Source organism: Sciurus carolinensis, chromosome 10, assembly GCF_902686445.1.
Source record: "Sciurus carolinensis chromosome 10, mSciCar1.2, whole genome shotgun sequence".
NCBI classification, from domain to species: Eukaryota; Metazoa; Chordata; class Mammalia; order Rodentia; family Sciuridae; genus Sciurus; species Sciurus carolinensis.
In genome coordinates this window covers 69537287-69562463 of record NC_062222.1, presented here as the reverse complement: position 1 = coordinate 69562463, position 25177 = coordinate 69537287, and the positions used below count along the sequence as shown (strand labels likewise).

The 25177-nt window shown below is 33.9% G+C and overlaps 1 protein-coding gene across 11 annotated transcripts in view; it reads left to right on the top strand.

The window, feature by feature from the left end:
• Positions 1-25177, top strand: part of Ptpn13 (protein tyrosine phosphatase non-receptor type 13) — a 189038-nt gene that overhangs the window by 132880 nt on the left and 30981 nt on the right. For 6 of the 11 annotated variants that reach the window (XM_047565871.1, XM_047565869.1, XM_047565864.1 and 3 more), the window contains 16 exons: positions 5497-5586; positions 5909-6016; positions 6189-6320; positions 9670-10136; positions 11111-11257; positions 12365-12458; positions 13034-13119; positions 13860-14022; positions 15721-15935; positions 16059-16157; positions 17262-17626; positions 18490-18673; positions 20130-20288; positions 21177-21348; positions 21444-21654; positions 24911-24981. In XM_047565871.1, coding sequence (XP_047421827.1) covers positions 5497-5586; positions 5909-6016; positions 6189-6320; positions 9670-10136; positions 11111-11257; positions 12365-12458; positions 13034-13119; positions 13860-14022; positions 15721-15935; positions 16059-16157; positions 17262-17626; positions 18490-18673; positions 20130-20288; positions 21177-21348; positions 21444-21654; positions 24911-24981 — 2763 coding nt within the window. The remainder of the gene's footprint in view (positions 1-5496; positions 5587-5908; positions 6017-6188; positions 6321-9669; positions 10137-11110; positions 11258-12364; positions 12459-13033; positions 13120-13859; positions 14023-15720; positions 15936-16058; positions 16158-17261; positions 17627-18489; positions 18674-20129; positions 20289-21176; positions 21349-21443; positions 21655-24910; positions 24982-25177) is intronic. The other 5 variants (XM_047565866.1, XM_047565873.1, XM_047565868.1 and 2 more) reach the window with 2 other exon arrangements.

The following is a 25177-nucleotide window of genomic DNA, read 5'->3' as shown; positions in this document are numbered from 1 at the left end:
ACCAAGATTATTAGATGAGAATTATAAAGAAAGCATTATCTAATACTGAATTATTTGTCACTTAAAATAAGAATGAATGCATTAAATTCAATCTTATCTTTTATGGCCTCCAGAAATTCTTTAAGAATATGAAAAACTAAAAAATAAATTAAAAAGTCATGAGTGTTCTAAATTCACACTTTGAAAGAGAGATATGTAAAACATTTCAGACCCTTTTAGCTGAGTTTTTCATGTTGTTTCCTGAAATATCCAAACCACAAAATGCATGCTAGTATTTTATGGGGTTGCACACAGGACTCATAACAAATACAAAATGCAAAAAACAAAAAAACTCCTATAAAGTAGGTTATTCTGGGACATAGTAACATGGTACAAACACTGATATAAATTTTTTCCAGTGTTAAAACTAATTATTATCTTTTTATGAGCAATCTTAACTCCCAAGTAATAAAGTGTTATACAAATAGAAATAAGATTTTAAAATACATTTTTTTTACTCAGGTGTCAAGAACCATTGTAGTTTCAAGTGCTAGTTTTCCTCCCATGAAGGCTTCATTTAAATGCCTGCAATTTGAAAATTATATTTAAAATTGAACATCTAAAGTACAGATAAAGAATGGAACAGAGAGTAGAATTAACAAAATGTAAAAGGTGGTCAACTAAACTGAAAACTGAAGGGAACTTTAAAGGTTATCCAGTTCAAGTCTTTTTATTCTATAGATCATTTAAATGAGTCCCAAAGATGTTACATGATCTTAATTGACTTAACTAATAAGCACTGACTTGGAAGTAAAAACCCCAAAATTTTAGTTATGATCCACTTTACCACTGGCATATATAGCAGTAAGTAACATAACAATGAAAAATACTTCTCTTAGTTTTTATACCACTATGGTACTGCTGACCCATCATCCCCAAGAGGTGAAATAGGTCTTTTTCCCCCTCAGAGTGAGTGATAGATTTACCCAGAGCCTTCTCTACTAAGTTCTGTATCAGAGTTTCCTCTTTTAATTCTTTCAATTAATGGCATGGCACCAATGATATTGACACATTTTTCCAGATTAAATCACAAATGGTCATAAAATTAAATTAATTTTTCTTGCTAAAGTAATGGTTGACTTATTTTTAGATTGATTCAGTTTTTATAGCCATCTCCATTTTTCACTTATTAAAATCCTACCCTACTTCCTTGAAGTCTTCTCCTATTCCATTACAGTTTTAATATTGTTTTACTAGACAATTTAGTTTACTCATAGACATACCTGTCAACAGTGTTACTTGACTTATTTTAATTGAGGACTGTATACGTCCACGAACTTCATGAGAGTTGAGCAGGCAGCATTAGAACAACAGTCCCTAAAGCAGAGTGTGCATACAATTTCTAAATTACATGCTGATCAGTTCTTTTCAGCTTATTTCCCAGGTGAACATTACTGGAAATGGCACCAGCATGTATTACTTAAAGAACTGGAATTTTCAAGTTGAAGTTCTTTTCCACTTCATAATATTTGTAAAATTTGATGTGATGCCTATTAAGGAGAAAAGAAACTTTGCAGACTCCTATATAGCCTCATATGCTGTGTCCCCCAATTTAACAAAAATTAAAAGTATTTTGAACATCAGCTATATGAAAAGAGTTGATAAATGGGCACCCAGCATGTGTACAATATTGTTTAGTAACATGCAACTACTACACTGACATCCTCTGCCCTCCACATTGATATGTCACTTTGTGTATTACCAAGACTGAGTGGGGGAGAAAGAATGTCCCATTTTTAAAAAGTGGGTTAGCAAAGTTTCCATTTCTAATCAAATATTCGTTCTAATCAAATATTCAACTTCCACCTACTCAAATCTCATTCTCCAAATATTTCCCATTAACACTTTTAGACTTCTTCAAATTTCAGCTTTTGCGAATGTCTTAGTTGTTGTGGTATAACCATCTATATATTCAACTTCTTAAAATCCTACCCCACTTCCTTGATATCTACCTCTCTAACTCCTGCAAGAAGCCTCTACTCTCTCCAAACTGCTGTGGTACTCCTTAGGATCTCTCTCTAGGTCTAACGCATTCCTTTTTAATGCAGCTACTTATTGACAGTACCGAAAGCATTCTATTTCATAGTAAAGTTAGTTTGCTTTCCTTACATTTGCTGTGCTAGCATCTTTCATGTACATTATCTCATTTTATTTCCCAAAAAAGCCTAGTGAAAGACTTTGACAGAAAAGTTGCTCAGAAAACATTTGAAGATAGACTAATTGAATTAATGGATGCTGAAATCTCAGTAGTAAGTCCTTAAATAATATAGAGAGCTCTGTTGCTTCTAGTTAGGGAGGTAAGATAGCTATACAAATATGCACACACACATACTTATTAGCCAGATGAGTAATATTAATAACCAATTCTGTTATCATATATGTTGGAAGTGAAAATAAAACAAAATGGCATTTTTATTCTTGGAATGAATATATGACATAACAGATATTCCATAGGAACGTTCATAGTATTATTCAAAAGCAGAAACACTATAACATGAGCTGATTTCATCTTTACAATGGTGACAAATGTTTACATTTAAAAACTGGCGAGGTTAAGTACCTTTCTTTCTTTCTTTCTTATACTTTTATTTTATTTATTTTTATGTGGTGCTGAGGATCAAACCCAGTGCCTCACACATGCTAGGCAATTGTTCTACCACTGAGCCACAACCCCAGCCCAATACTTTTCTTTCTTGATTGGGATAAGGAACAGAGTAACTCGGAAGGGATCATCCACCTCAAACCAGCCCCCTCCTCCAAACACACCTCTTGTTTCTCTTTATTTTTTTCATTTTATTCTGTTTATACTTCTTGGAATTTGTTTTTCTGGAAACTACATGCACTTGGACTTACCAAGTACCATAGAGTAATGAATTTCATTTCAGTTTCCAAGTGTTGTAATTCTTGGGCAGCAAGTGCTTAAATCTGAAACTTGAGGGGAAAATGGAAATTCAAAGCAACCATTATCAGTTAATCACTTTACAAAGCAATTGATTTTGTACTTGTCTCTTACTACTTCACCAAGGTGGTCACTTAAACATTTGCTTGTTTCAATTCTTAATGTGGCCTTGCTTTTTATTTGTTTTATTTTATCTTATGAGTTTTGTTTTGTGTTATTTCATATTTGTTCTAACTGAAAACTAAAAGTAATTGCCTATTTTAGGACAAAGGAATCTTGGATATTTAGAAAATATTTTTAAACTAGGCCTTAAGTAATGGATGGGCTTTTGCTTAGGACTCCCTAACATGCAGAGTTCTTCAAACCATTGTCCAGGAATTTTTTTGGAATTTCATTAACAAAATCATTAAAAATACCTAATTAATGTTACTCATTGATTGTAACTAAGTTTTAGCCAAAAAGAAACAACAGAATAGTAGCACATACACTACTGGGAGCCAAGAAACTTTTACTAAAATGGTGCTTAGGATACAAGGGTAGTTGGGGACACACACTGTAATCCCAGCTACTTGAGAGGCCGAGGCAGGAGGATGGCAATTTTGAGGCCAGCCTAGTCAATTTAGTGAGAACCTGTTTCAAAATGCAATTTAAAAAGGACTGGAGGTGTGGTTCAGTAGTAGCACACTTGCCTAGCATGTAGGAAGTCCTGAGTAGAATATCTCCAGTAGTACAAAAAAAATTAATTATCTCATAAGAGAAAATGATTGTTATTGTTTTCTCAAACTAAAGGGATTTGCTTCTAGAATATGAAGTATCACATTTACATCACTTAGGCATCAATTATCTATTGTGTAACAAAATTACTAGTTGTTTTGTAACTTTAACAAAGTTTTAAGTACATGGATGATGATCTTAAATTGGAACATTTATAAATAAGATAAAAAGATCTATGGTTATAGTGATTTGTTACAAAAATGCATATGAAGATTTAAGGAAATTCTGGTTTATGAGTTAATGAATTCAAAATCTCTACTTTTCAAATAGCTTCATTATGCTTCAGAACTAGGTAGAGTTTGAATTTGAAGATTCAGTTTACAAAACTACCTTTCGGAATGTGTTGAACTCATCACCACTACCATTTTCATACACAGACCAGTTTGCACTATCGAGTTGCAATTGATGTTAAGAATTCTGTGTGTTCAAATGCTTTAATTACTAAATAGATGAATTAACTTGATTAAAATGGCAATGAAGTTTTATATTTATTGATTTCATTAAGAAGGTATTTGTGAGTGTTTAGCCTATTTAAATAAAAAGTAAGTGGAAATCAGAGTAAATTCTAGTTTTGATGCTGACATTTATTTAAATAATTTATTTTGCTAGCATTTACTAAATATTGACTTCAAGCATTTGGGGGGCAGTGATGCCAGCTATATTGCTTACCTCTAAAACGGTAGTTGAAAATCTTTGGAGACTAAATGCGCTAGACAAGTCATTACTAGTGGGATTTTTAAAAAAGATTCAGTTACTTCTTAGTGCTGTTTTACTCAAGAACTTAATAATAGTATTTTATTAATTATTTTAAAAAGTCAACCGTTAAATTAGAAGGAAATGTTGGGTGTGTGTGTGTGAAGGTGCTGTGGTTGTGGTATGGGGGATTGAACCCAGGGCCTTGCATGTTAGGCAAGTGGCAAGTGCTCTACCACTGAGCTATATCCCAGGCCCGGGATATATATATTTTGAGATAGATCTCTGTAAATTGCCTAGGCTGGCCTCGAATTTATAATCCTCCTGCCTCAGTTTCCTGAGTTGCTGGGATTACAGGTCTCCATGTTCTGTCTTACCCAGGTAGAGGGAAGTTTTTAGTATATTGAATGTTATACTCAGACAGTCAACTGTGATGTAACTTAGAGATAGAAAACTGAAGTTGAAGAGTCAACTCTTTTCTGTGCTTTCTTACTAAACTTACTCAAATCATTTATCCTCTTATTTACTCATTTTTAAATAAACTACACCATTTCAAAAGGAATAGTTTATGACGAACAAATGTTGTGTAATCATTTTGTAAACTATAAATTACTATAAAAATATCATATAGATTAGGTAGAGGGGAGTGAAGGGAGGGGAGGAGTATGGGGATAGGAAGGATAATAGAATGAATCAGACATTATTACCCCATGTCCAGTGGTATTCTACTTCATGTATAACCAGAAGAATGAGAAATTATACTCCATTATATATGATGTATCAAAGTACATTCTACTGTCATGTATAACTAATTAAAACAAATTTAAAAATATATAATAGGGCTTGGGGTATGGCTCAGTGGTAGAGTGCTTGTTTAGCATACCCAAGGCCCTGGATTCTATTTCAGGGAGCAAGGGAGATGGGGATATATATATATTTGGTAGCAGTGCCAGTAATGTTAAAATATATTTTTAAAGTGACTGAATAATGTACTAACAGTCTTTGTTAGCACTTAAATTGGAACAAACTGACAATTTTAATGCCTGAGCATGTTTTATTTATATTCTCTTAAAATTATAAATACCCTTTAGATGTGCTACACAAAAGATGGAGCATTGTATCTTCACCAGAAAGAGAGATCACATTGGTGAACCTGAAAAAAGATGCAAATTATGGCTTAGGTAAGTCACCATGAGATTCTTGAAGGTCTGTGAGTGTTCAAACAAAAGAAGTCTAAAGCATAGCATTGGCATTGAGCTGGTTATGATCAAGATACTGGCTGTTCACCCATAACCCATCACCTCTCCCACCAAATCACAAAATACCAAAGACAAAGAGCCTGCAAGATACTTCCACCATGTTTAACAGAGGTTCTGTCTTCTACATGTTATGTATTAATCATTTGATCTCAGTCTTCACATTTTTGTATTTCAAGATGGCTAATCATTAGACATTGGGAACATCAGTATCGTGAAGATCTTTTTAAAATGTGCTCTTTTACAGGATTTCAAATTATTGGTGGGGAGAAAATGGGAAGACTGGATCTAGGTGTATTCATCAGTTCAATTACTCCTGGAGGACCAGCTGACTTGGATGGATGCTTAAAGCCAGGTACTCCACATTTTGTTCATTTCTTAGGTACTTTCTTAAAATAGGCATGAATTTGCAGAGGGCAAAAGGGGAACTTAGGCAAAACAAAAATACTGGAGAAGGGTTGACATTTCTAAGATTTGAAATGATTTTTTTCTTTGTCGTTGAAAGTACTGGGTTTCTATTTTTACAGGAGACCGTTTGATATCTGTGAATAGTGTGAGTCTGGAGGGGGTCAGCCACCATACTGCAGTTGAAATTTTGCAAAACGCACCAGAGGATGTGACACTTGTTATCTCTCAGCCAAAAGAAAAAATATCCAAAGGTAATGTGAATGTCTCTTAGTTATGTGTTCTGTTTCACTTTTCACAAGTACTTCAATGCTTTGACCCAATAAATTGGATTTAAACTGTTTATTTCCTTTCTTGCACTAATTGTTTTAATTTTATGCATATATGTAACTTTTTCATTCATCAGTTCTAAGATATTCTGTTTCAATATCACTTAAGTAATTCCTGGTTATTTTGTATGTTGCATCTCTTCTTAAGTCAGTGAAAAATAGAACTTTTTAACATTGTGTAATTAATATGGCTATATAATAGTTATCTATGAAGTATGTCCAAAATCTGTCTTTTATATAAGAATAAATAAGAAATTTTCAAACAAGACCATGTCATTTTGGCTTATAATATCTGCCAATAGCATGTTGTGGGAGAAAAGGCAGATGAGGAAGAACAAGAATCCTGAGTTTGAGCTTTGCCTGCACTACTTATTAGCTGTATAAATTAAATCCTCTGTTATTATTATTTAAAGAGGAGACAGTGATCTCTGCCCTGTCTTGTCTGCCTTGTGCAGAGTTGTCAAGAAGATCAGGTGGTAGGTGATTGCTTGTCGAAGAAATACACACAGCCCATGTGGAGCAGGACAATGCAGTAGACAAAGAGGCTCCAGAGCCCAGGGTCAGATTCTGTCTCCACCACTTAAAATTGTATACCTTGAGCAAATCCTTTGAACTATGCTCAGAGATCGAATGGTGCCATATTTTATAGAATATCAAAATCAATTGACATAATGCATATAAAGAATCTGTACATTCCTGCTACATATTAAGCACTTAAATGGATTTTAACTGTCACTTAATAGTATTTTCAAATATAGTAAAGTGTTAGATGTATGTGGGTACTTTCATCCCCAAGATCCTGGGAAGTATATTAAAGAATTAAGTAAAAATTATCTGAAAAAACAATTTAGATAATGAATTTCAGGCATAGCTTCTGATGCTTATGATAAATTAAAAGGTAGAAAACAAACATTTCATAAAATTTTGCCCTAAAAATGCCATAAAATTTCTTAAATTTTATATATATTAGTCATCTGACTCTTTTATTCATTAAATATTATATATGTTACATGTATATATATATATATATATATATAATATATACATATATAAACAGCATGTTAAGCATTTGTTTACTGTGATCAAACACAACAGATGGATGGGAAATAGAAGACATCCTGCCTCCCGTAAGAGCCTTCTACCCTAACTAAAACTGTCATCTTAGGCAAAGGAGAACAGTTATAGTTAGAAATGTAGCATACTTCTAAGTTTCAAGCAGTCAAGACCAAAATTTTTTTAAAGAGAAGAATGCTGGGTTCCATTATTCACCATAATTTAGCAAAAGAAACATGAATTCAGAATAAGTTCATTTCCACCTGGATCCCCATCTAAAGGATTTCCATTTTAGTTTTAAGTAGATGTTTTATAGAAAATTGCCTTTGAACACTGGATGACTAAACAAAAAGGTCCTAAGTACATGCAATTCCTTGATTTTGATTTCCCAGCCTTCAGAACAGTAAGAAATATGTCTCTGTTCCTTATAACTTACCCGATGTTGGGTGTTCTGTTGCAGCAGCACAAAATAGATTAATCAATACCTGGTGTACACACTGATAATTTTCTAGGTCATTCAAAGGCAGAAAGGCAGTATAGCACACACAGGAAAGAGGTTGAAACCATAGCTTTGAGCTCTCTTAAAAGTAGCATTATTTCATTCAAGAGGGTGGGGATTCATGACCTCAACACCTCCTATTAGGACCTCCCAATACTGTTATATTTGGGTACCCTTCCAATAGTGTTATGTTTGGGGTTAAGTTTCCAACACATAAACTTTGGGAGACACATTCAATCAAAGCAGTTTTCAATTTTTCTTCTGTTTGCTAACTTCTTTTAAGTTATAGGATGCATATAACTTATTAAGTGAATCTAATTTATACTAAACCCATGAAATAAGAACTAAAAATCCTCTCACCCCATTTCCTTAGGAAACTATCTGGTGTGTGTGTATTTTGACTTATACGTGTATATGACCTATAATGTGTATGTGTGTAAATAAAACAACACATATGCTTTTTTTGTTTGATTTTTACTAAAAATACAATTTCTTGTACTCCACATATTGTTCTTCAACTTGCTTATGCAATATATTCTGGACATTCATGAACATATTCAGGTTAACAATAATTCTGTTACAAATGTTGCTCCAACAAATACACTTATAACATTGGAAACATATATATTTTGGAGGTTAGACACCTGGAACTAGATTAAAAAGTATATACATTAAAGTTTTTACAAGTGCTACCAGATACCCTCCAAAAATTTTACAATTTATTGCCTATCCTGCCAGATATGACAGCTTTATAACTTCAATGATACTAAAATTATCAGTCATTTCCATTTTTGTTGATGAAATAGGTAGAAAACTGTATATCCCCTGAGCAACAAGGAATTTTTTTCATGTATTTGTTACATATTTATATTTACTTCAAATTTCCAGTCCATGTCTTATACCCCTATTCCAAAGGAGTTTTTAAAATCTTTTTTATTGGATCGTAGATATTGTTTGTACTTTGGGATATTAAATCTGATTATATTTCACTGTTGCAAATGATTTCTCTATAGTTTCACATTATTTTAATTTTTCATTGTTGTCACTTGCCATGTAAATTTTTTATAAATGCACATTTATAATTCTTTCCCTCATGTCTCCTGTTTTGTCTCACTTCAGAAAAGTTTATGTGTCTTTTGATAAGAGCTATATATAAGGAATTTAGAGTTGCCTTCCTTGATAGTTTTTTGTTGTCCAAAAAGTGTAGTCCAGTAAGACAATATAAAACAAGTATACAAATAAGTATTGAATAAACAAGGACCATGGTGGGTGCAGATATAACTCAGTAATAGATTGCTTGCTTAGTATGTATAAGGTCCTGGGTTTGATTCCCAGCAATGGGGGAAAAAAATAGACCAAGAATGTTGGAGACTCAAAGAAAGTTTAAATTATCTCTGAAATCAGAAAAGTCTTCACAGAGGAGACTGATTTGAATTGAGTCTTAGAGAATAGAAAAGGGATGAGAAGTTAAGGCAATAAAGGTAGAGATTATTAATAGAGATTGTTACAAGAACAACCAAAGGAGGGAACAAAGGGAATGAAAAGAATGTACTATTTTCTGGGACCCTTCAGTGATTCCTAGGCCTAGGTCAACTGTTTTGTGTGTGTTATCTTTGTATAATTCTCCCAACGATCTCCAGGCAGCTTGTGTGTGTGTGAAAGCACAGGCTTGACCTGCACGTCACTAACTTGTTATTCTCATTCTTGGATCTTGACTTTTAGTGCCTTCTACTCCTGTGCATTTTGCCAATGGAATAAAAAACTACATGAAGAAACCTTCCTACATGCAAGACAGTGCTATAGATTCTTCTTCCGAGGATCACCACTGGTCACATGGTACCCTAAGGCGCATCGCAGAAACTTCCTTTGGATTGACAGGGGGCCTTCGAGAAGGAAGCCTTAGTTCTCAAGATTCCAGGACTGAGAGTGCCAGTTTGTCCCAGAGCCAAGTCAATGGTTTTTTGGCCAGCCATTTAGGTGACCGCACCTGGCAGGGATCACAACATGTCAGCCCTTCCCCATCTGTAATAACCAAAGCCACTGTGAAAAAGAGGACTTCCTCTGACAGTAACCGAAGCAAAGCTAAAAAGCCAGGCATTTCTGATGCAACAGATTGCTCTGACCGTGGAGATTCAGACATGGATGAAGCTACTTATTCCAGCAGTCAGGATCATCAAACACCCAAAAAGGCATATTTTAATTTTAATTTTATGTTTTTGTTTTATTTAGCAAAACAAAAGCAAATATATTTCAGAGATATGTAATCTAGCAAAAGGTGCTTACATGATTCTGGAAAGGAAGAATAGCTCATATCTCCTGCTACTAACTGCTACTGCATATGATGCTAACTTTCAGAGAAATTAGAAGCTTTTGAATACTAACTCTAATATGACTAAACTTACATTTTGATTGAATTTTTACAAGTTGTTTGTCTCTTACATATTACATTTATGTTAATAAGAAGACTTTAATATCTCAAATTGTTCCTGTCCATATAATGGGCAATTGAATTTTTACTTATAATCTAACTTTTTCTGAAGTACTAAATATATGATGATAATAATAACAGTGAAATAGCTCATTTCTAAAAAGGAAAGGTAACATTCACAAACAGTTTTAGAGAAGAGCATCATGCCTTATATTCACTGAAAAAAATCAGTAATTCTCACAAGAGAGTTATGCCCTTATACGTACCACTTAGCTGTTGTTCCAGTGTTTATATTGAAGTTTTCCATATAAGGAAAGTAAACATGAAGCCCACTCGTCTTCGAGGCTTAAGTTAAACCTACCCCTTGGTGTATATTGATTTTTAAAGAAAGTGGAAATATTTAATAAACTTGAGAATATAAAAAGCATTAAATAAGTATTATATAGAATCTCAGTTCTAACTGGGTTCTAGGTTTCCCTCTGATATATCTAGCTGTTTCACCTGAAACAAGCCCTTCAAACTCTGGGCATCAGTTTTCTCAATATGAATGCACTGGAGTTGATGATCTCTTAAGATTCTTCCAACCATTAGCTTTTTACATACACTCTACTCTGTTTCTTAATATTTTGCTTCTGAAAATTTTTTCCAGGCAACACTTATTTGTCTTCCAGTAGTAATTCATTTAGACTCTAACAAGAAATCCTTTTTTTTGTTTGTCTGTTTTTCTTTATTAAGGAATCTTCCTCCTCAATGAATACATCCAACAAAATGAATTTTAAAACTTTTTCTTCGTCACCTCCTAAACCTGGAGATATCTTTGAGGTTGAACTGGCTAAAAATGATAACAGCTTGGGAATAAGTGTCACGGTACTGTTTGACAAGGTTTTCAAATATTTTCTCTTCTTCATTTCCAACAGTCTTTTGTATGCCAACGAATTAGTCATTTAGCTTCGAGTGGAACACTTGTCAAATATTTCCAAAATTTATAAAATGAATATCTTAAAACTTTTAAAAAAATTGTTATCCACTTTTTCCTGTGGTTTTAAAAAAATTAAACAGATGTTGCCTTTTCCCCCCTAGAGTTCATACTTGCTTAATCTGAATATAAGACATGCCAAATTTAAAATTAATACATATGCTTTGTATTTGCATTTGCAAGTTTCTGAATGAGCGTGGAATAAAATAATGAAATGATACATCTTTAATTGTATCATGAATAATTAAATATTATGGGTATTTACATAAAAATATACAAAATAGAATAGGAAAATCACTATAAACATTTAAAATGTATAGAAAAGCACTATAAATACATTGCAATCAAAAAAGAAAACCTAATTTTCTAGCACATTTTAAAATGTTATAATAATAAAGGTAGAAAAGATAAATAAAAGACCCCATAGAAAAATATATGTAACATTTTCCCTTTTGTTCTTAATTTCTTTAAACTTTTATTGTCTTTTTAAGGTAAAGGGAGATAAAAGCTGAATGTTTATAAGAGAGAGAAAACTGATTCACTAGATCTCATGTATATCATAAAAAAAACTCTAACAAATTCTTTTAAAATAAAAATGAAATAAACCTTTTTCCCCTTGACTCATGGAATTTGCTTTCAGATTTGAATATACAATCTGAAGTATATTATTCTATTTGCCATTTTTTTTCTGATAATTATTTTCTCACACTAATTTTGCATAGATTGATTTTGCTTTCTGCTTTGCTCATAATGCATGATGTAGACAGAAAGGAAGAACAGTTCCTCATGTAGTCAAGATCTAGGTTACTTGCTGAATTGAATAGAGTTCTATCGTAGAGAAAGTACTTTGATATTTGGAAAACTTAGCTAACAATATTCTTGGGTATTGAAATAATTGCACATGCTGAAGTAATGCTACTGCTTTCTCTGGTGAACTGAATCCTTTCTAGGGCTCATAAGAGAGTGCAAAATTTTTCATACTACCAAATGTTATTTTGTCTTTTTATGTTTAGGGAGGTGTGAATACCAGTGTCAGACATGGAGGCATTTATGTGAAAGCTGTTATTCCCAAGGGAGCAGCAGAGTCTGATGGTAGAATTCACAAAGGTATGTTTGTATATATATAGGAATTATGTAAATGAGTATCACAGTACATAGATAAGAAATCACAAAGTTGGTGTAGCTATTTCAATTCATAATATGAAATGAGAGCACACTCAGTTACAAACTACAACATTAAAGAATTGGGAAATTCTTCAATGCCACTACAATAACTCTTCTTCTAGCTTATTCCTTAGTGTCAGAAAATATCTAGGCAGTGTTTTAATGCCTATTTCATATCTGCTATTTACAAGCAAAGTGCCAGAGAATGGAGAATGGAGTGTTGTAAATACACTTGATGTTTACATTTCTAAGAACTCACCAGTCTTTCTATGTTTGTGGCTCAGCTGATCTTTTCTCATGATTTAAATTGATTTTTGTAAAGAAATTATTCTAAAATGTAACTAAGATTTGCCATAGAATCAAACGAACAATTAACAACGCATTACAGAAATTATGCAATACAATTTTTTTCAGAATTTGCCCGAGTTTCTCTTCAAATTACTAAGAAATATATCCATTAGGTATTAAAAAGTATATAGAATCTTTATTTTGTGATTTTTTTTTTCCCCCAATTATAGGTGATCGTGTGCTAGCTGTCAATGGAGTAAGTCTGGAAGGAGCTACACATAAGCAAGCTGTGGAAACATTGAGAAATACAGGACAGGTAAAGGATAGTATACCAAGCTGGTAAGATCCCTTAGAAGAACATCACAATGTGTGAACAACATCAGTCTCATTGAAACCACTAAATTTGTTTGTCAAGAAACTAAACCTGATTTATGGAACCATTCTGGTCTTTGAGTTTTTTCTTCCTTTTCTTTTCTTTTCTTTCTTTTTTTTTTTTTTTTTCTACCTTTCAAAATGAGAAACAAGCATGATGACAAGAGGTTTCTTACTGAGAAAACTGGTTTTCTATGTCACATTTAGCACTAATATTACCAAAGAGACCTGACAGAAGAAAGGATGGAAATTGCATTTTTAAAATGTTTTATAGACATTTTCTAGTTTCTAGTGATTTTTACTGCTAGTCATTCTTCAGCTCAAAAGCTCAATATATTTTGTTCAAATTTATTTTGGGTCAGGTAGTTTACCAAAGTATTTATAATGGTTTTTATTTTACAGAATGGTGGTGCTTTTTCACCAATACCCAAATTTTCTATAAAATGCTTATGGTATTATCATAGAATTTTAACAGGTTTTATAGTAGATTTTTTTTCTTTTTAATCATTTATCCTTTTACATAGAAAGTAATAAAAACTTGATTTTTAAGCATTCTATCCTTTTGTCCCTCTATTGCCCCCACCTCTATATTTTGATTTTATGCTACAACTATACAAAGTCCTGAAAGTTTATCTATTTTCTTATCATTCGTCTTTACTAAGAAGTTCTGTTCCATTTGTTCAGGTGGTTCATCTATTGTTAGAAAAGGGACAGTCATCAGCATCCAAAGAACATGTTCCTGTAACCCCGCAGTGCACTCTTCCCTATCAGGATGTCCAAGGTCAAGCCCCAGAAAAAATGGTGAAGAAAACAACTCATGTCAAAGACTACAGCTTTGTCACTGAAGGTCAGGCCTTAGGAGACCATCATGTCCCTGTGAAATTACTCCTAGCTTATTTAAAATGTGAATGACAGAGTGGAGAGATAGCTCAGTTGGTAGAGTGCTTGCCTCACAAGCACAAGACCCTGGGTTCAATCCCCAGCACCACAAAAAAATAAAAATAAAATATGAATGTTATATGATAGATTATAATTCATGTCCTAGTCTCTTTATTCTTATCAAGCATAAATAATAATCTGATGCAGTACCATGCTAAATTAAAAAAAAAAAAAACATAAAACAAAAACACTTGCAGTTCATTGAGTCTGAAAGTCTTTGGATAATGAAATTATGCCTGATTGTAGTCATTTAATTATGTCTTAAACAGTTGTAGCATTTAAAATAAAATTTGGTAAAGAAAATAATAAGTATAAATAATTGCTGAGAGTAACTTCAAACTCATGTGAAACCTTGACCCTTAGATTTTCTATATTTCTATTAAATTTTATGGACTTATGAAGGTAACACTGGGAAGAAATCTACCTAGAAGTTCCCAAATACTGGTTTTCTTACAAAAACTTCCAACCCATGGACATATCTCTAATTGGTAGTAAAATTTTAAAATGAAGAAAGATGTAGTAGTGAGTTCCTTATAAGCCTAATGTTCTCCTTATACTAGAGTGCCCTTTACTCTGAGATTCCAACTATCTGCCTTTTAAGGAACTTACCTGCTCTTTGCTTTATAAGTAATGGTGGTGATATACAGTCATTATTTTGTCTTTTATTTTAAATCTCTATTAGGTTACATAAATGTTAGCAATTCTAAATCAGTCCCAAAAATAAAGGTAAAAAATATACAGCCCAACCTATATTATTTTTCCTGATTATGAAAATAAAATCAATATACATACTTTATCACACTGCTCTTTTCTATCATTCTTTAAAAGATTTTTTTCTGGTTTTGATCCTTTTCATTTATTTTGCTAGTAATAATTTCATTGGAATGTCATTGCAATTTATCTGGATTAAAGTAGACTTCACAAAATAATGTATTGTCAACTTATTTTTCCATATACTTGGCTGACATTTATTTTGTATTCCTACCATATCTTTCCATTATACACCTGAATTTCACTTGTACTTCTCTTTGCCTGCATACCCCGCCTCCGACTTTTTTAAATTTTTCTGTTCTTATACTGTATTTTATTTTATCTTATGCTACTGGTTTTGAACCCAGGGATATTTTACCACAGAAATATATCCCCAGCCCTTCTTTAGTTTTTATTTTGAGACAAGAACTTGCTGAATTGCCCAGGTTGGCCTCTACTTATGTTCCTCCTGCTTCAGCTTCAGGAGTATCTGTGATTACAGCCATGTGCTATCACTCTCAGCTCTTATACTATCTTTTAAAACATGAGATTGAAGCATAGTTTTATTTTCAGAACACTGCTTTCAAAACTCAGTTATGTTCAAACAGCTTAGTTCATGTGGTTAGTTCATTAAGTTTTATTAATGATAGTGAGAAATAGGATTTGAAGTTAGTATAAGGATGTGGTAAGTGCTTAGAAAGCTGTAAATATCCGTAGAAAATGGGCTTTTTAAAATGTGTCCTAAAGTCTGTATGTTTGTGTGCTCATATGTATACACAGCTTAAAAATATTTGTTTTTTTGTTGTTGTTGTTGTTTGTGTGTGTGTGTGTGTGTGTATGTCTTTTTTTCCTCCAGAAAATACATTTGAGGTAAAACTATTTAAAAATAGCTCAGGCCTGGGATTTAGTTTTTCTCGAGAAGATAATCTTATACCTGAGCAAATGAATGCCAGCATAGTAAGGGTTAAAAAGCTCTTCCCTGGACAGCCAGCAGCAGAAAGTGGAAAAATTGATGTGGGAGATGTTATCTTAAAAGTGAATGGAGCCTCTTTGAAAGGACTGTCTCAGCAGGTGAGCCCCCAACATGTGGAGTGTGGCATTTTTAATGACAAGATGGATGGATTGGCCTTTTGGGATGGTTTTATAATGCTGGCTTAATTGTATCTTCATTTGTCATTCACGGTACCCCGCCAGGAAGTCATATCTGCTCTCAGGGGAACAGCTCCAGAAGTGTCCTTGCTTCTCTGTAGACCTCTGCCTGGTGTGCTACCAGAAATTGATACGGCTCTTTTGGTAAGTTCTCTGAAAAGTACTTATGATTTTGTAGAATATCAACTTAGGAATGTGCCAGAGCCGATGTAGTAGTTTCATCATGGATTGGTCTACTGGGTTTCATACTTGCTACTTCTTTACCTGTGAGGTACTATCTGACTTGTGTGTGTGTCACTTAACCTTTTTGAGTATGTTCCATATTTCTAATATAAAGTATTCAATTCACTTTCTATTTTTTCTCTTTCTAATCTGAAAGCCTAGAATGCTAGGATTTTAGAAATTTGTTTTCTAAGCATAAATGGAAAAGACATAAAACCTTACAAAAACCGAATGTCCTTTCTTCACCAAACCAACCAGCAACAGTCATTCTGATTCTCAGATAGTTTGGATAAAAACGAGAGTTAAGATTTTTAGCTTTTTTTAACACTAGAAATCAGAGAAAGAGATATGATAATTTTATTTTCTTACGCCAAGGAATAACTAAAGGATCCAAGATCAAGTTCAGATGGACAGGTAGGAGTCCAAACAGATGAACACTAACATAATAAAAGAAAATCTGCTTTTGACCTGTCTTCTTAAATAGTTCTGCCCCAGTGAATGGTGACTCCTTGGTCTGGAAGGCAGGAGTATCTGGGTCAGAAGTGTTAACCCTCATACTGGGGAGAGGGAAAATGTGAGGAAGACATAGGAATGTGACTTTTCTGTAAGATACATTAGAAATAGCATTTCTTCACTATCTGTCAATAGTGAAGACCTAAAAACAACTCTATATCCAGTAAAAGGATAAGGTTAAAATGCATAAAAGCCATCTTTAGGACTATTATGCAGTTATTAAACTTGTTTTCAAAGCACATTTAAGCACTTCAGATAATACTCATGGTAGGAACCTAAATTTTGAAAGTAGGATTCAAAGTTCAATATGTAACTCTAATTCTGATTTAAAAGATGTCATACAATGTTAGCAGTTGTTTTATATATTTTTTCTTTAATGAGCATAAATTAATTTTATTATCAGAAAATTGATTATTTTAGTAGAAAGTGCTGTTATTCAATAGGTTCGTTCATGTACTTCTAAGGTTAATATAAGTTGTCACCCTATGATCTCTTTAAATGTGTTCATTACAGACCCCACTGCACTCTCCAGCACAAGTGCTTCCAAACAGCAGTAAAGACCCTTCTCAGCCATCATGTTTGGAGCAAGGCACCAACTCAGATGATAATGAAGTTTCTGACAAAAATAGGAAACAATGCAAGTCCCCATCCAGGAAAGACAGTTACAGTGACAGCAGTGGAAGCGGAGAAGATGACTTAGTGAGAGCTCCTGCAAAGATACCAAATCCAACCTGGAGTTCAACTTTGCATCAAACTCTGAGCAATATAGTGTCACAGACACAGAGTCAACACGAAACACCCAAGAGTCAAGAAGACACCTTTTGTACCATGTTTTACCATCCTCAGAAAATACTCAATAAACCAGAATTTGAGGACAGGTATAGTGAATATTATATGTAGCACTCAAGGTAACTGGTTGTTGTCAGTAATAGTCTAAGCTACACAGATTTCTCTAAGAATGGAATACGTCTGTAAACGCGGCAATAATAAGGCATTTGATGACTCTATCAGATGTCCAGCTATTATGACTGACAGTTTTAATTGCAAAACCAGTAAACTCTCTAGCCATTGAACCAGAGCCTCTCTTGAGCATATTTACTAATAGTTGAAAAAGTTGTTTCTCAGTATTAGTCATAAAGAGAAGAGATTTATTTAAGTAATGATACAGTGGGAGATTAGAGAGAGTCACAAAAGAAAGTGAGTGGGGAGAAGAGTTTGCAAATGGTAGAACACAGAAGACAGGGAAAGAAGAAATAACAGAAAACATAGAAGTGTACAAAAGAAACTACATCTATCCATCTAATAGTTATTTCTAAATTTTACTGTTTGGTTGTATCTTTTTGTGTATCCAGATCCAACCATAATTATTCAAGCTTTTTTTTTCTTTCTTTCTTTCTATTCTGTCATCCAAAATAACCACAGAAGCAATACTTTCATGCTTGTTTTTTTTTTTTTAATTAGATTGAAATACACACTAGGCTTCCGATAACATTAGTTTCAGCCTTGAATTAAAGGTTGCAAATCAAACATACAACTTTCTGATATGTCCTTCTGTCTTCATGCAACTTAAAGAGCTGTTTCAAAATAGAACTGGGACAAAGAATAAATCAGACAAAAAGTAGCTAGAATCTCAATCAAAGTCAGAGAGGAATATTTGTCAAGCAGTATCTATTGTGGCACAAAGTCACTATATTAACATTGAAATGTACTTGAAAATAGTCTTCCTTCTTTGTCTCTGTAGTAATCCTCCTTCCCCTCTCCCACCGGATGTGACTACTGTTCAGAGTTGTCAATTGCAATCAGAATCTGCTTCCTCTAATTCCTTGGGTAAATATCATATATATCACTCTTCTGAACCAACTAGACAAGAAAACGTGACAACTTTGAAAAATGACTTGGAAAACCACCTCGAAGACTTTGAACTGGTGAGATGCTTCCTCAGCATTAAAAAAAAAATAAAAAATTTCTCAGTGAAATGTCTATGTATATAAGTTTCCTTTAGTTGGACAAAAAGCTATCTTTTAGAGTAGCTTCATACCTGTCTAATAAATGCATAACATATGTTTTTCTTCTAAGAAATGAGGGGAAAAGACAAAAAGATTTGGGTACAAATCCTGACTCTTATCACTAACTAGCTGCCACTGGGCACACACCTATGGGCATATCTCTTAATTCTTCAGATTCCCTTAGTAGCTTTGGCTGTACAATGGAGCTAGTCACCTCCTAGTATTGTCATGAGAATTAAATGAAATACCATATGAAAACACCTAGTCGGGTGCTTAGACACTGCTTCAGAATGGCCACTTAGTAAATTTGTTTGTTCATTTCTCAAATTCCATTGCATTGTGTATCAGATTTTTAAAGTTCAAATGTAATTTTTTTTCTCTTCCGCATTTTTCTTGTGTGCCCAACTGGAGTTTTTACATTGTATTAATAGCCTTATAACTTCTAAACCTACAAATCAAGCTTGAAAACCAAACTTCCAAGTGTAATATCCTTCATGTGGATTGAAAGTCAACCTGTTTCAGTATTTATTATCCAAATAATAAATGCTTAGAAAAATTATAAAACGAAGAAAAAGAACATTAAAGTCACTTATAATCTTACCACCCCAAAACAACAAATATTTTGGAGTTAATCTTCCCTATGTTTTGGTTGCTTGAATTTGTGTGTGTGTGTGTGTGTGTGTGTGTGTGTGTGTGTGTGTGTGTATGTAGCATCTACATCTCCAATATCATTCTCACACACTAGGCCTCTCATAACATTAGCTTCAGTCTTGAATTAACAGTTGCAAATCAAACATTCTTAGCAATAGAGTGCAAATAGTTTCCTTAGAAATCTGTTATCAGCCACATAAACAGCCTATCTCAGATGAAATCTTTTCATCTATTTTTGTTGTTATTGTTTATACATTTTAACAAAGTCGTGATGTATAACTATCCAAAGATGTCTTGTTTTTACCAAAAACAAAAACAAAACTTTCTTTGAAGACTCTTAGCATCTAACTTGGTTGTTTAGAAATATGTGAAGAATTTTTCTGAAACTTCCCTCCAAAAATGTGTTCTCTGATCTCAAAGTATATCCACTCTTGTGTCCTTGTTTATCTTGTTCATCCTGAATATGTAAGAATGGAAGCACAGTTAAGTTCTGTTCCTGCTATCTCTAGACAAACATGTAATGTTATATTTAAACTCAAATACTCAGGGGAAGGGGCATTCTATCCAGAGTTAGAAAGACTTGGCTTCTTCACATGGTCAAGTTAAGTAAACTTTCAAGATTTGATTTCCTCCTCAGTTAATCAAGAGAAATAGTAGTCATCATTCTGTTTGTCTATGGGGCAAAACAGACAGTTTTAGAGGAATCATTGTTTTCTTTCTCTAGGAAGTAGAACTCCTCATTACCCTCATTAAATCAGAAAAAGGAAGCCTCGGTTTTACAGTAACCAAAGGCAATCAGAGTATTGGTTGTTATGTTCATGATGTCATACAGGATCCAGCCAAAAGTGATGGAAGGCTAAAGCCTGGAGACCGGCTCATAAAGGTAAAGACATTGAAGAGGGATGAAAGAATTGTGCAAATGTGACTGTCATGGTCCATATTTTGTTACTATAGTAAAACACCCAAGGCTAAACAACTTTATTTTTAAAAATGATTCCTTCTGCTCATAGTTTGGGAGATTTAAGGGCATGGCAATGGCATCATCTTAGCTCTAGTAAGGACCTAATGATATGGTGGTCAGAACACATGTGGAAAGGAGATCACATTTCAAAATGGGAAGCCAGAGAAGCTGGGATCCCACAGTTCCTTCTAAGGGCATGCTCCCAGGGACCTACTGATCTCCCACTAGGCTCCACCTCTTAAAGGTTCCACCGTCACACTGAGGACCAAGCTTCTAACACATGAACTTCAGTGGAACAAATTTAAACCATATTCAAACCATAGCAGTGACCAATGAACAAGCCAGGACCAGAAATGGAAGTTTTAATTAACGTAACGCTGTGTTTCTGTTTGGCTTATGTTTTCCTTCTTCACTGCTTAAAAGTAAAGGCCTTTATATAGTTAAGTGCTTGGGAAATGCTTCAAGTTTCCTTTTTAATTTGAAAGTTCCTTTATTCTCAAGGCATGAAATAAGCTACCGCAAGTCTCAGAGACAAAATGTTTCTTAAATTACTAAGAGAATAAATTTTCCATGTTAGCAAAGTAATGATGCATTTCTTAAGAGATTTGACATTATTATTTCATTCATAATCGCTTGACCACTATGTTTATGATTTCTATAATAAAGGGAATTCTAATAAATTAGAGATCATGGTTTATTGTAAATGTCTTACTAATATGTAAGAACTTAGGATTATTGTATTTTCTTGACAATTTAGCTTTTCTGTTCTTAAAATTGTAATCCTAACTTTCCTCTTTCTCATTTTTATAGGTTAATGATACAGATGTTACAAACATGACTCACACTGATGCAGTGAACATGCTCCGAGCTGCACCCAAGACAGTCAAATTAGTTCTGGGACGAGTTCTAGAATTACCCAGGATGCCAGTGTTGCTTCATTTGCTACCTGACATTACATTAACTTGCAATAAAGAAGAGTTGGGTAATGAAATTTCGAGTTTTGTGCAGTATAATTTTCTTGGCTAGATTAAGAATAAGTACTCCTATGACTAAGAAGACAATTTCTATTCTTTGAAGGTTTTTCCTTGTCTGGAGGTCACAACAGTCTTCATCAAGTCATATATATTAGTGATATTAATCCAAGGTCAGTTGCAGCCATTGAGGGTAATCTCCAGCTGTTAGACATCATTCATTACGTGAATGGAATCAGCACACAAGGAATGACCTTAGAAGAAGCTAACAGAACGTTAGACATGTCACTTCCTTTGGTGGTGCTGAAAGCAACAAGGTACTGTGCAATAATTCATGAGCTCTGTTTATGTGCATGCATGCATTTCAGGTTTTTTATTATACTTATGTACTCTTACAAAATAGTGCTGAATTGGTGATTCACATACTAAACTGGCAGGACTGAACAGTTAGAATAAACTTCCCAGTAGGAGATTCTAAGAACAAAGAGGGTAAGTGTTTGAATACATGTATCCAGTTAATAAGGTGGTCGGCACATTTATCAGGATATTTTCACATTGCCAATAACAAAAGATACAACTCAACTTTGTTTAAATAAGATAGGGAAGTTATTGACTTACATTGTTTTAAAAGACTAAAGATAGCATGGTCATCAGATAAAATTCGATCAGGCTTTTGGTTCCATTTATTTGCTATTTTCGGTTATTCCTTTCTCTTTATATTAGTTTCCTTTATGATAATCAAATGACCACATTGGTTTTATACCTCACACATGTGTACCACACCATTTAGAGCAATCTTCAATATTACCTAGTAAAGCAGGTAATATTCATCAGTTGCCTTAGGCCTAAATTGTCAGTCTCTGAACTGAGGCAAAGGGATAAAAACAAATTGATTGGTTTGGCCAGTCATGGCAATTCCTAGAGCTATGATGAGGTCCTGGCTCAAGAACTACATCTACTACTAATGAGACATAGAACTTCCATATCCACTATCTCATTACAGTTTCACAATATTAAAAAGTGCTAATAACAATTCTTGTACCTTAGATTGGACATAAATAGAAAAAAAGTATGTATGAGTTGCCTATTACTTGTTAAAAATTTTCATAAATTTAGTGGCTTAAGATAATATAAGATTATTATCTTAACAGTTCTGAAGCATAGAAAATATAAAATGCATCTCACTGGGAGAAAAACAAGGTGTCTTCAGAGCTACATTCCTTCCACAGGTTCTAAGAGAAAATCTATTTCCTTGCCTTTTCCGCTTCCACTACCTCCCATTAAATCTATCAGTTTATTAATCCATCAATAGATTAATCCATTGATGAGGTCAGAGCCCTCATGATCAAATCACTTCCCAAAAGCCCCACTTCTGAATATCACTGCATCAAGGACCAAGACTTCAGAACATGAGTCTTTGAAAAACATTCCAGATTCAAACCATAACACAGACTAAGCCAAGTTATCTAAAGGGAAAAATTCACTGTTTTTTCTGTGAATCCATTTTTTTTCAAAATATGGAAACATATGAATCAAATCATTAATAAACTTGTTTCTTTCCTTCTGAATCTTAAAGTTAGATTAGATACTATTTTTCCTTGAATGTCATTCCTGACCTGCATCCTTTATATGTTTCTAAAACCTTAATTGGCATACAGTCATTTTCATAGGTCTAACTGAATGTTAAGTAGTCAGAGGGAAGTTTTCAAACAAACTAGAAAATGTTTTTTGTGAAAATTTACATTGCTGCAAGCTTTAGGGTCTAGCTGAATGTTTTGCCCCCAAATTAGTACTTTCTCTCTCTCTCTTTCTCTCTCTCTCTCTCTCTCTCTTTCTAATGGTACTACATGGAACCCAAGTCTCATAAATACAAGGCAAGTGCTGTACCACTGATCTACATCCCCAGCCCCCACTTATTTTTGAGACAGGGTCTCACTAAGTTACCCCACTCTGGCCTCCAACTTGTGATCCTCCGGACTCAGCCTAGAGCTGGGATTACAGGTGTGTGCCACTGCACCCAGCTAGTAGAGCATCTTCACCCAGCCCTGAAGTCACTTTCTTTTACTTTTCTACTCTAGTAGTCATCACAATCTCTTTCTTTTTTATTCTTCTTCCAGCTTTCTCTCCACTGTGCTTTGTATGTGGTATGGTGTATGTCCTCTTTTAAAGCAATAATGGAGGAATGTATATTTGGAGCAATTTTTTGTATGTCAGGAACTATACAGGGTCTGGGATTTTACCCTACTTATAAGCTAATAAATTAGCCCATTTTTGTTTCATGGATTCTAACAGTAGACATAAAACCATAATCGGTAATACTTTATTACTAACAGTACGACAAGCAGCATGAACATAGCGTGAGTGTCATGGAGATGACGTACGTGGGCCTAATAGGATTACTGCACAGGCAGTGGGTTGTGGTTATAGGAGAGGAACAGCATAAGAGCCTGGACAACCCACCATTTCTTAGCAGCCAAAGAAAGCCTGTTTGTTTGGAGTTTGGATTTTTTGTGGGGAGGCGGGTTGTTACTTCATCCCTCAAGGTTGCTTCCTACAAATAAGACTTTGAGAAATGACCTAGATAGAAACTACTAGGGTCTTGCATTTGGGGGCTACCCAGCAAGAACATACATGGATGCTTAGGGCCTGTGGCATGATACCTCTATTAACACTGTACACACCTATGCCACCTTCCTTTTCCCTCAAGTATCAGCAACAATAAGATTGCATACTAATCCCTGTGCCCAACGTGCTATCTTTTTTACTGCTTTTCATTTTGGGTGCTCCTGTTATAATTCTTTGAATATAGATATTTCATCTAGATTTTCACTGTAATATAAAAGAGAGAACACATAACAAGGGATTTAGGTATTAACAAAGGCCTAATGTTTTCCCTGATAAGTGGATGATACATAATGGGGGTGGGAGATTGGGGGAATGAGAGAATAATGGAGGGACTTTAGCTTATGTAAAAGGAAATGAGGGGCGGGGTATGAAAAATGGTGGAGTGAGACAGACATCATTACCCTATGTACATGTATGATTACATGAATGGTGTGAATCTACATCGTGTACGACCATAGAAACGAAATGGTATACCCCATTTGTGTACAATGAATCAAAATGCAGCCTGTAAAACTGAAAAATAAAGAAATAAATAAAAGAACTTTATGATTTATGACTTCTAAGTTAACTATTTTTATTTACTTTTGTTATTGTTTATCTAGATATATCTACTGAGTAATAGTGAACTAAGTTATTATTTGACGATAAATATTACCAGTGTTTTAAATGAAAGGGAAATAGTGATGTGTTGAACTGAAACCCAAAGGAACATTACATAATAAAGTTATTCTTAATCTTTTGAAAGTTGGGAATATCTCTGTTCAGAAAATACATAGATGAAGACTCTCATAAAATTTTGTCTGCAGTTTCAGGGGGTAGTTAGGCCCCCTGAAGCCCATCCAGAATGAAATTTCTAAAAGTAGTCAACAGAAGGTTCAAAGAATATTTAAACAAATTATCTTTAATCTTTACAATTGTCTGTCTTTTTTTTTTTTCCCCCACGTACAGAGATGGTCATCCGGTGGTCCCTAGTTCAGTGATGTCTGGAATTTCACTTTCAAAATCAACCCAAGCCAATGGTAAGGGCATATTCATTCTATGACACAAGTAGTTAGGGAGTAGTTTTTTTTTTTTCTAAACAGCAAGTTTGAATGTTATAACTAAAATGGTTTTATTGCCCTTTCAGAATGTTTTGCAGGATCTAAGAAAAAATATTATACTTAAATGAAATCATCTCTGAAATTTAATTTATAATAAAAAACTAGAGAACAGAGT